Source organism: Cimex lectularius, unplaced genomic scaffold (genome assembly GCF_000648675.2).
Source record: "Cimex lectularius strain Harlan isolate CLEC.00 unplaced genomic scaffold, Clec_2.1 scaffold57, whole genome shotgun sequence".
Taxonomy (NCBI): Eukaryota; Metazoa; Arthropoda; class Insecta; order Hemiptera; family Cimicidae; genus Cimex; species Cimex lectularius.
In genome coordinates this window covers 607,023-618,725 of record NW_019392642.1, presented here as the reverse complement: position 1 = coordinate 618,725, position 11,703 = coordinate 607,023, and the positions used below count along the sequence as shown (strand labels likewise).

General features: G+C 33.6%; 3 protein-coding genes across 3 annotated transcripts; 2 read left to right on the top strand and 1 right to left on the bottom strand.

Annotated features, from left to right (window-relative positions):
• Window positions 1-202: 202 nt before the first annotated feature.
• Window positions 203-3,117, top strand: LOC106661811 (integrator complex subunit 11). Its single transcript, XM_014385467.2, has 2 exons — window positions 203-1,958; window positions 2,631-3,117. The coding sequence occupies exons 1-2, from the start codon at window positions 424-426 to the stop codon at window positions 2,887-2,889; spliced, it is 1,794 nt and encodes a 597-aa protein (XP_014240953.1). The 5' UTR covers window positions 203-423; the 3' UTR covers window positions 2,890-3,117.
• A 1,462-nt stretch (window positions 3,118-4,579) lies between these two features.
• Window positions 4,580-7,769, bottom strand: LOC106661813 (transmembrane emp24 domain-containing protein eca). Its single transcript, XM_014385469.2, has 5 exons — window positions 7,423-7,769; window positions 5,526-5,641; window positions 5,300-5,404; window positions 5,050-5,196; window positions 4,580-4,988 (listed from the first exon to the last, which is right to left on the bottom strand). The coding sequence occupies exons 1-5, from the start codon at window positions 7,565-7,567 to the stop codon at window positions 4,839-4,841; spliced, it is 663 nt and encodes a 220-aa protein (XP_014240955.1). The 5' UTR covers window positions 7,568-7,769; the 3' UTR covers window positions 4,580-4,838.
• Window positions 7,694-11,592, top strand: LOC106661812 (DDRGK domain-containing protein 1). Its single transcript, XM_014385468.1, has 6 exons — window positions 7,694-8,175; window positions 8,340-8,414; window positions 10,680-10,801; window positions 10,859-11,119; window positions 11,203-11,308; window positions 11,369-11,592. Exons 1-6 carry the CDS (start codon window positions 8,091-8,093, stop codon window positions 11,527-11,529), a joined length of 810 nt encoding a protein of 269 aa, XP_014240954.1. The 5' UTR covers window positions 7,694-8,090; the 3' UTR covers window positions 11,530-11,592.
• The last annotated feature ends 111 nt before the right edge of the window (window positions 11,593-11,703 follow it).

Genomic DNA, 11,703 nt, shown 5'->3' with positions numbered 1-11,703 from the left:
GATTTTTTTCTCACAAACTATAAATATAAAAACAGACAAACAGAAAATGTCTTTTTAAAAATCCATACTACATAATAAAAATTATAAATAAATAGTCATATTTCCTTTTCGATTGATTGAGAGTTTTGGTTTGTAAGAATGACGTTTTGGTGACGTCAGAGCGCTCAAGACAGTCTGTGGATTGACAACGACGACCATGGAGGGAGCTGTGACTTGTGAGTATGGATTGAGTCTTGAGAAGTGAACGAGGTGCCGAGCTGGTTACAACTTGTTGTTTTCCAGTTAGCCGTTTAAGATTTTGACAATTAATTAGAATGTCAGTCTATTTATTTGTCCTTGGTGATATCCTCAAGCCTTCGCGTCGTAGTTGAATTAATTCCTACTTAAATGTTTATATATTTCGTGTGTTCATAATCTGTAGACATGCCGAATATAAGAGTGATCCCTTTGGGTGCTGGGCAAGACGTCGGCCGTAGCTGCATCCTGGTTCAAATAGGAGGAAAGAACGTCATGTTGGACTGCGGCATGCACATGGGCTACAACGACGAGAGGCGATTCCCGGATTTCAGTTTCATAGCGAACGAAGGCCCTGTCACCAGCTTTATAGACTGTGTCATTATATCCCATTTTCATTTGGACCATTGCGGCGCTCTTCCTTACTTGACGGAAATGATCGGCTACACGGGCCCCATTTACATGACGCACCCCACAAAGGCGATCGCACCGATTCTGCTCGAAGACATGAGGAAGATAGCCGTGGAGAAGAAGGGCGAGGGGAACTTCTTCACGTCGCAGATGATAAAAGACTGCATGAAAAAAGTGACTGCTGTCACTCTGCACCAATCGCTCCTTGTTGACAACCAGTTGGAGATCAAAGCGTATTATGCAGGGCACGTCCTTGGTGCTGCCATGTTCAAAATATCAGTCGGTTCGCAGTCCATTGTGTACACTGGTGATTACAACATGACGCCAGACAGGCATTTGGGAGCGGCGTGGATTGACAAGTGTCGCCCGGATATTCTCATCACCGAATCCACCTATGCGACAACTATCCGAGATTCGAAACGCTGTAGAGAAAGAGACTTCCTTAAAAAAGTTACCGAGTGCATCGACAGGAACGGTAAAGTGCTCATTCCGGTTTTCGCCCTCGGGAGAGCTCAGGAACTTTGCATCCTCTTGGACACACATTGGGAAAGGATGAATTTGAAAACTCCTGTGTACTTTGCCGTTGGATTGACAGAAAAGGCCAACAACTATTATAAAATGTTCATCACTTGGACCAACCAGAACATTAAAAAAACGTTCGTCCAGAGGAATATGTTTGATTTTAAACATATTAAGCCCTTTGATAAATCGTACGCGGATACGCCTGGTGCTATGGTTGTCTTGGCTGCACCCGGGATGCTTCATGCAGGTCTGAGCTTGCAGCTTTTCAAAAAATGGGCCCCGAATGAGAACAATATGGTCATCATGCCTGGGTTTTGTGTCGTCGGCACTGTCGGTCACAAAATTCTAAATGGGGCGAAACAGATCGAATTCGAAAATAGAAATTTTGTCGATGTAAAACTAAGCGTCGAATACATGTCTTTCTCAGCCCATGCAGATGCTAAAGGGATTATGCAGCTCATAAATTACTGTGAACCAAAAAATGTACTTCTTGTTCATGGCGAATCCGCAAAAATGGAATTCCTCAAAGAGAAAATCAAGCGAGAATTTAATCTCGATTGTTATATGCCTGCGAATGGCGAATCATGCGTGATAAATACTCCTTATCGTATACCTGTAGACGTATCTCTCAATCTTCTGAAAAAAGAGAATGTAAAGTATAACAATCAACCTCCCAATCCGAAGCGCTCGAGAGTTATTCACGGAGTACTTGTCATGAAGGAATCTTCTTTTTCACTAATGGATGTTGACGAGGCTTGTAAAGAGGCTGGTATCAACCGTCATATCATAAGGTAATTCAGAATATCCTAAATTTTGTGTGTATTCATAATTTAATTAAATGTGAATATTTATAAGTCAAAAGGTAACAATTGGTTTTAAATTAATTAATTTAGGTATGTCCATATGAGTTTGAGTTTCTATGTTATGTTCTAGTATGTATGACAGTAAAACCCCTTTTAACTTAACTTGGCTTAACCGAAACGATTTTATTAAAAAAATGGTGCGTTATTGGGAAATGTAGCTGCTAATTATTGTTTTGGGATATCAACTATCTAAACTTCATTGCAATAATGAAATCAAAACTTCATGAATACAGTTGTAAAGTTTCAAACCGTAAGATGATGAAGCTAGCTAATCATGAAAAAATTAATCTCTTTCTCTGGTTTACATTTCGGATACATTATACTGTATTTCATTTTTCTATGTAAATTACACGGATCGGTGGTTTTAACTGGAAATTTTTTTTTTTTTTACCGCTTCCATGGATCATCCGAAAAATTGCACTATCCAAAACAGCTCCTCTCCCTTTAGTTCGGTTAAAAAGGATTCTACTGTATTTGCCCATAAGCAACACTTTGCTACTACCAAGAACTCTATGTGTAGAGTCATTTACTAAGCAAATTTGTTTTATTTTTAATTTTACACAAATTTAAGTCATATAATTTTTATATTTTATTTTACAGATTTACTTCCACGATTCGACTTGAAGATCCGAGCCCTCCATCGAAAACTGCAGAGAAACTGCATAAACTGTTTCAAGAAAAGTTAAAAGGCTGGAATATAATGTTCACAGACGGTTCGATTTCCATAGAATCCGTCCTTATTAAAGTCGAAGGTAGTGAAGACGAACAGAAAAACGTGTATGTTTCATGGACAAATCAAGACGAAGAACTTGGAAGTGCAATACTTGAAATCCTTCAGTCAATTGGGCAAGTTTCCTAGCAATCAACAAAAATTGGTCATTCGGACAAACCAAGTAGGCCAACCAAACTTCATAAAAGAAAAACTCTTATAGGTGACATAGAAGTTATTCCGATAGTTTCTAAGCCATAAATTCCCTTTGTAAATTTATTCTTCTTTTTCAAAGAAATTTTTATAGTTAATAAAAGGTATGAATCGTGTTTACTTTTATCTAAAATCTCATATAAATAAATCTGTTTATAGTGTTTACTTTCATTGTTTTACTTTTAGTTTAAATCCAGTTATTTAATTTGTACTTTGATACCAGTATCTCCCCCTCCTTCACTCAAAAGTACCGTTACTACTGTTCTAATCATTTGGTTTTACTCCATTTAAAGAGTTTGCTTTTAGATTTGGGAGTTCTCTTTCATAACAATTGCATCTTTGAGGACAACTTTCTCTAATTGTTAATAAAATTGTTTTTTTAATTACCGGTCGTTTAATAATTTTTGGATTTGTGAGGAGCAGTCAAGAATGAGGTAGTTTAGAAAAATTGTAGTGGCAAAAAAATGAAAAAGTGTTTTTCTAAACTACCTCATTCTTGACCGTTACTCACAAATCTATCGATTTATTAATAGAGCATATAGGAATCTTCGATTAAATAGAACAATAATGGAAACTCATAGTCCGGAGTATTTGGAGTATGATAGTTTGGTGTAGTCTCCCTTGTATAAGACTGCCGACATGGATCAAATACAAATTAGATCTCGTAAATATATTTCTGTTAAATCTAGACTTAGTTTCACATCATATGATGCAGCCCTTAAAGTTTTGAATTTAGTTTCGTTGGATTCACCTCGATCGGTTGCTTTTTTTTAATTTTTGCATTGTATCTTTTTAATGGACTTGTCGATGCTCCAAAAGATATCAGCTTTGTTTTAAACTGCCTAACCTTAATCTAAGGTTTTATGTTCCAACTTAAAGGACAAATTTGTTGTCTAAACGTGTCGTCAGAATAGCCGTCTATTAAAATGTTTAAAAATTGTGATCCATTTGGTGATAGTCTGCAAGTTTTCAAAAAGAAAATGTATAAATGTTTGAACAGCTAAGGGAGAATGTTATTATTTTAACTTATTTTTACTTTTAATTTTAAACTTTGATCTTTAATTTCATATTACATATTTTATGTTTTATTGTCTTGTATATATGTATTTAGCTTTATTTTATTATAATAGTAATTTAAATTTTTATTAACTTAAGGCATTTTTGTGATTATTATTTTTCTAAATTATAATAGAGAATATGAATTATGTAATTTGAGTGAGGCATGTTTTTGACGTTTTCTTCATCTAGTGACCATTTACCTGATCCTCACTCAAATAATTTTACTGTTCGATCTTCACACACATTTAAAATTATGTAATTGACTGCCCTATCCTGCGTTTTTTCCCTGTTTGGACTAATTTGATGGAAAAATAAATAAATGTCTTAATAGCATGATAGATATCTGGTTTTAGTTACAAAGCTTGTTTCCAGTTTTCTGATAATTGTTACAATCCAAAGAAGTTTGTAATTTGTGCATATTTCAAAAAAAGGTAACTTTATTGTCTTCGATCACCTAAGATGGCCCTACATGAGTTCTTTTTTTAAACAGCTGTATAAACTCATAATTTGGTAGTAAATTAACAGAATGGAAAAACTAGAAATAACTCACACTTTTTTCTCTTTTTTTAAATTTATTCAATATTAAACCACTTCTTAAATATACAAAAATTTTAGCCAATGATGTAAACGGAATAAGTTAATAAAAGTTCTGAAAACCATGCTTTTCTCTGCTTCTTAAAACACAAGGATGAAAAGTGTAACAAACCACTGGTTTCACGTGTTTTCACATTTAACAAATCAACTGAAGACAAATGTATTATCAAGTAATGAGGTAAAAGACAAAATGGGTTTAGAAAAAAAATGATATTAAATTAATTAGCAATGTTCTACACAAGTTTTTTAGCTTCAAAAAAGCGTTTTAAGTGCCTCATTTGCCAAACTCCCATTAGGATGAGCATTATCAACTGTGCAAAAGACCACCAAAATACTCTTTGGTTAGTACTTTCTGAAGTCAATCTGAATCTTTCTTCTCGATACTGAAATTTAAGACAAGAGTTAGTAAATGAAAATAAAATAAGGTAATCATTTTTTAATTACTCTTTGATAATTTTGTTCTTTTGTTATTGCTTCAACTTGATCCAACAGTTGTCTCATCCTTAACTGAAGATTTCCTAGTTTTTCCTTCTGCGCTATATTTGCATAATCGATCGTGTGTTCACCGACTTGAATATTCAAATGCACTCTCTGCAAAAAATAAATGGGTAAAGTTTAATTTAAAATTTGTTAAAAGAAAATAAATGAAATTGTATAAGTAAAAGAGCCAACGTTTTAATATAAACATAATTACCAATTGTGTCCCTCCAATCCACTTAGTGCTGTTTGAATATAAGCAAATTACATGCTCACCAGGGGTGTGTGAAGTGAAAGAAATTCTTCCTTCAGAACTGTACACCTAAAAAATAAAATACAATCCTTTATTTCTGTACAGTAAAAAAATAAAATAAAATAAATCTATTTTAATTAAATACAGAAAAGCAGTTTGTTGTTCATTTGAATAAACTGCATACACTTACTCTAGACAATATGACTTTAAGATCAGGATCTTTCACTTCGACGTGCATGCCAATCCCTGAGTTAGACTGCATGAAACCCCCTGTTCTTGGATCAAATACTTCTACTTTGTAATTCACTGGAAAATAACAATATGGATAATAGATAAATATTTATGAATGGGACTGTGGTCAGATTTTGACTCGTAGACTTTTTTTCATCTCCCATCCCCTTACATTATCCGTACGTACATAGTTTCTTTGGCTAAATCTATGGAAAGATAATGCACAAAAAATGTTTAATTGCTAGCTAAGTTTTCATGATCAAACATGTACAAATCAGATGAATATCAAATTAATTAAATTTTTAATTCTTTTAAACTTTCTAGCACGTCTGGAACAAATATTTTCAAATTTTACAGTTAACTTTTTATATAAAATTGTTATATCGATCTGGTTTGTATGAGATGGTAAAAGTTGACAATAATGCTAGTTTCAAATGAGGCAGTTAGTCGATCCAACTAGATGGAGTGAAGCCCCTTAGCAAACGATTGGGAATCACCCAAACCCTTTCGCACTCAAACAACTACATGGTTAGTATGCACGATCTTATCACCCCTGGTTGGCAAAATTAAAATTGACGAAGTTTGGAGGGAAGTGGGACGACAGTTAGAATTTTTTTTTAAACAATGGAAAACCCACACTTTTCTTCAATTAGGTTTCCTCATTTTTTGCTTATCCTCTTAGATTAGATTTGTAGGAGCCAGCCTTTTTATGACCAGAATTGGTCTATGGAGCATCTCCATTCTTTTATCTAAAGCTCCTCGTTAAGCTTAAGGCTTTTTACCAGACCCCAAAGCTTTTTCAAGGGTTCCCATGTGTATCCTTCAGGCCCTGGCTTTTCCTCTTCAAAGATTAAGTATCTCAGCCTACATAGGCTTCGAAGGAACATAGGACATGTTCCGTTGTTTTTCTTCTTGACAACATTTGAACAGGTTATTTCTGTCACTCCAAGTCTATACATACGCCACCGGAGTCTGCAATGTTCAGCCAACAGTCCAACTATTATTCTAGTCCTAGCACGTCCTAGATTTAATTAATTTATTTATTATGACCTTAAAATAGTTGACAGATTGGCAGGTAACGATTTTTTCCATCCAGCCATTATTCTTAAAGTAAGAGTAAAAAGTGGTCGATACTTAAACACTTTAAACAAATATGTAGGGCAGGCTGGGAGTATGGTGACAAAATTAAAATGGGTGAAGTTTGGAGGGAAGTGACAACAATAGTTGTAAGGAAGTGCCAGTTTCGTTATTTTGTAACAATGGAAAACCCACATTTTAATCCGTCTGGGTTTCCCCAGTTTTTGTTTCTCTTTTTCACAATAAGTACTCTCGCTTTCGCAGATACTGACATCATACTGAAAACTGAACAACCACTGTGAAGTGTTTTCACGGGTTGCCTAGTGTGAAACCATCCAAGTCTCGTTTAGTTGAGAGACAACCAGGCGGTGAATCAACTAAAACCGCATCGTGTGAAATTTATTCAAAAAAGAAATTTGAGAAATGTGTACTGTCATTAGTTTAGATTTGAATCGCTTAGCTGTCCCACTTTTTAAATGCTGACAAACGCATTTTTGAACTACTCAAATGTTTCAAAATCAAAGTTCCTTCAATACATTGAAAAAACGAAATAAAGGGCATACCAGAAACCTTTAACGAAAATATTTTTTAATTGTACATCCGTCGGTACATTGAAATGCAGCCTAATTTTAGAAATCTCAGTTTATCGGGGCACCATGTATCACGAATATCACACGCCAGTAAGAAATTTTACACTTGTTTGTTGGGACGGATAAATAAAAAACTTGACCATTTACGAGACAAAAACACTGAAAAATAAATGTCGAATATTTACATACCGACTACAGTAGTTTCATCGGGTATTTCTTCTATGAAACACTTCCTTTCCGTTTCTCCAATGTGAAAATACAAAGCGGAACTTCCATTAAGTACCATAAACAAAAATGGAAAACAAATATACAATTTTAACATTATTTCTCTCATTTTTATCAAATAAAGCGCAGTATAAAAATAAAGTCAAACTGACAAATCAACCTAGCATTGTACCAAAACTGGGTACACGTATAAAGTAAGTGTAAAAGTAACCTCTGCTTTCTGAAGTAACAGTTTCGTCAACACTTCATCAGCTCGATATATCGAATTTAATAATCACTTTTTATTTATTACAATAAAATTATTAAGCAAATCACATAAAATAAATGTACTTTTCTATTTAGGCGAATATAATTACAGCTTTGATTGATTTTAAACAGAAACAAAAAAATCTTTTGTAATACAAAGATTTTACCATAATTCTTTACTATTGTTATTAACATTTTTTTATTTATTAATAAGCTGTCATTTCAAGATTTTCTTTTGTATATCTAATAATTTAGAACTCTCCAACAGATTATTTTCAATTCAGATTCATATCCTTTACAACGTGGAGAAGTTTATAGTACGGTTTGTTCAGTTGCTTTGGTGTTATGGGAACTTATGAGAACTCAGTTTCCCTATTTTAAACGTCATGGACTTAACTGTAATTTTGGCTATTGTATCTGGTGTAGTTATTGTATTTCTTTTTTCATTTCTCTGGCATCGTAGCAAATCAAGTTAGTTAAAAAACAATTTTCTTAACATCTCATTACAAGATGGAAATATTGTATTTGACACCATTTAAAAGAGTCTCATTTAGAACAGTTCACAATCAAATTAAATAACATTTTGAATTAACTCTTTAATTTATTTGCACAGTTTGATTCGAATTTTTTTCCAGAAAGTGAGGCTGATGAAGATGAGGTGGTGCCAAGGCGAGCAGTCGACCCGAGAGCTAGAGCCAGGCTAAGAGCAGGTATTTTATGATTTTGTCTATTTAAAACGCCCCCAGAGGATATGGCATTTTCCGTAGGTGTATAAATTATAAATGGTTTTTATCCTCATCCTTGAAAAGGGGCTCTGTAAGATCGCATAATGCAATATGTAATAAATGGTATAAGACAGGGGAGCCTCTGGGTTTCCACTGGTTGGCTGCACACTCACCTGCAGGTATCCTTTCCGAGATACAGTAAAAGCATGGCAGAGGACCGTAACAAAAAACAAAAAAAAAAAAAATTATAATGGTTTTGACAGTTTTTTTCAATAAGTCAAAAAACTTCACTTCTTTTCTTTATATCACCTGGGCTACAGCATCCAGCGACCATAGAACTCCACTCGTTTCAAACGGTACAAGGATTCAAAACTGAATTTGAAACACAATCAAACATCATTTTATGGGAAATTCAACTCTCACGGACATAATAATTATGGATGGTGTTTAGTGTCTGTTAGTTAATGATTATTTGGAGGTCGTGAGATACGGTCTGGTGTGACATAGGTTTTAGAAAAACATGTTCTTTATCGTGCCAATGTTTCGATCTTTATTGAGATCATCTTCATGGCTCAAAGTGTTTGTTTTCTGTATAGATGTGTCATTCTTGTGTGGCGTGTTGACAGTGCATCTCACGATCGCCAAATAATCATTAACTAACGGTCACTAAATACGGTTATGACCAAGTTTAAATTTGTAAAATGAAATCCTAAGAAAGATTGAATTATTCCCAAGTAACATTCTGCCTGTCTGTACTAGGCTAAATAAACTAAAGGAACGGTTAAAAAATGTAAAATGTCCTGAAATTAGAAAATATGAAAAGGCAAAACTTTTTTGCCCCACCCCTTTTTCCATTTTCCACAGTTATCGATTTTGTATTCATATTATACATTCTGTTTGTTCATACTAGGCTTAATAAACAGTTTATAACAAAAGAAACTATTAACAAATGTCACGTGTTGTTTATAACAAAGTCCTGAAATTATAAAATGAGAAAAAGCCAAAACTGGGTGTTAAAAATGCTACTGAGGTAAACAAACATTTTTGTTTGGAAGAGGATTACAAAGTGTTGACATTAATAGAAAAGAATAATCCAGCAAACATAAAACAGTTTATTTTATAAAGGGGTAATTGAAAGACAACATGAAAACCTGCATTATTTTCCGGACAACCCAATACATATATATTTCTTTTTTCTCCTCTTCACCCTTTCTCGATGCATTTCAGGTTGTTTCACATATAAAAGATATAGAAATCAAAAGAGAGGTGAGAGAGAGAGAGAGAGAGAAAGCTGCAACAAAATTAACCATAACTAACCTAAAATATATAAATATAAATAATGTGTAAATAAATATGTAAAAACAAAAAAAAAATAAAAGAAAAAGAAAAGGCACAAATAAAATACAAACTATTGATAAGAACAAGTGAGTATATTTAAAAGTTGAATTACTGTACTAGAATGTATATATAATATTGCTATAAAAAATTTAATGAGTGGTCGGCAATAGGAGTCTAGCAGAGAAATGAGCTGGGATTCACTTAGCTTGGAAACATACTGGTACCACATGCAGAACTCAGCAAGTACAGGGCATATTGTCAAATAATGGAATTCGTCCTCTCTTGTATTTAAATTACAGACATCACTTGGGTAATTTCTCTCTCCATCCACGTGGCGTAGTCGAAATATAAAAGTTCTATCAATTTGAACAGTTGGCTTGCTTCTCTGTTTGCTACTCAGGAAATAACCTCGATTGAAAATTTAGTTTCTTATAAAATAAGAACCTGGACGACAAAATGTCACTAGTCTTAGCTTCTCCCCATTTGTCCAGCAACTCCCGATTTTAGTTGATAATGTGGAGAGTTGCCCCTTCCAAAGATGCAAGTCTGAAAAGTCCAGGTTATTTCTGTGGAGTCCTCCTCTCAACACTGAAGATGGCGAAAAAGCGCGATTGATAAAATCAGTGAGGATAGGCATATCAAGATGATCGGTTGCTAACAAACTACGTATTTGTATGAAATTGTGCCAAAGTATAACTGATATGATGGTTTTTGAACATTTATAATGTATAAACTAACCTCTGTTAAAAGTTCATTTATGTTCATAAAAATATTAATCAATTAAAATAAATTTATTCTAACTTTTCTAAATTTCAATTGAAATTTATTGTTTGTATCAACTGATCAAGAATTAATTGAAATTAAATGATTAAATGTATAAAAAATAACACTAAATGTAAATCTTAAATCTAGCTCAACAACGTGTAGTTGATCATGAAGAGGAAAAAGATGGTCTCGAACCTGAAAAAGAAAAAATGGGAGCGAAAAAGAGGGCTAAATTAGAAGCAAAAGCTGAAAAAAAAGCTCACAGAGAGGTATGACCATTGTTGTTTTATAGTTGTGAATTAATATTAAACAAAGTAATATCACAGCTTGAAGAGAGGGAAAGGGAAGCAAAAAAGAAAAAAAAAGAGCAAGCTGAAGAAGAAAGAAAAAGATTAGAAGAAAAGGAAAAAGAAGAAGAAAGACTTAAAGAAGAACAAGAGAAACGCGAAGAAGAAGAGAGATTGAAGAGGGAACACGAAGAATATTTGAAACTCAAGTCAGCATTCAGTGTGGAAGAAGAAGGATACGATGATGTAGACATCAGTGAAAATGTGAACCTTCTTCAAGAATTTATCTCATATATTGAGGTATATTTATTTCATATATTTCATGCTTAAACTATTACACTTTACAATCATGTGCTAAATGTTATTATTTTTTGCTAATACAGAATATGAAAGTCGTGACCTTTGAAGACTTGGGTGCAAAATTCAATATGAAATCTCAGTCTGTTATCGAAAGGGTTCAGGGTCTGCAAAATGAAGGCCGGTTAACTGGTAAAACATTCCTCATCGCATTGTTAAATCCATGTTTATTTTGATTTTTCCTTTTTACAGGAGTAGTCGATGATAGAGGAAAATTCATATACATAACCAGGAAGGAACTGGAATCAGTCGTTAAATTTATAAAGCAACGGGGCAGAGTTTCACTTACAGAACTTGTGGAAAACAGCCACCGACTTATTAATCTCACCCCAAACATTGAAGTGAAAACCTAAAATTATACGGTTTTGTTATGTTTTGCCGATCACAAATTGTAAATACAAATTTTGTCATAATAATTGTTTTACATTATTGTAACACCTTGTATGTTTGTTTTGATTTTGCATTGATTATACATAAATTGTATAAAAATCAGATTAAAAAAAAGGTCAGTCACACTGGAACTAAAT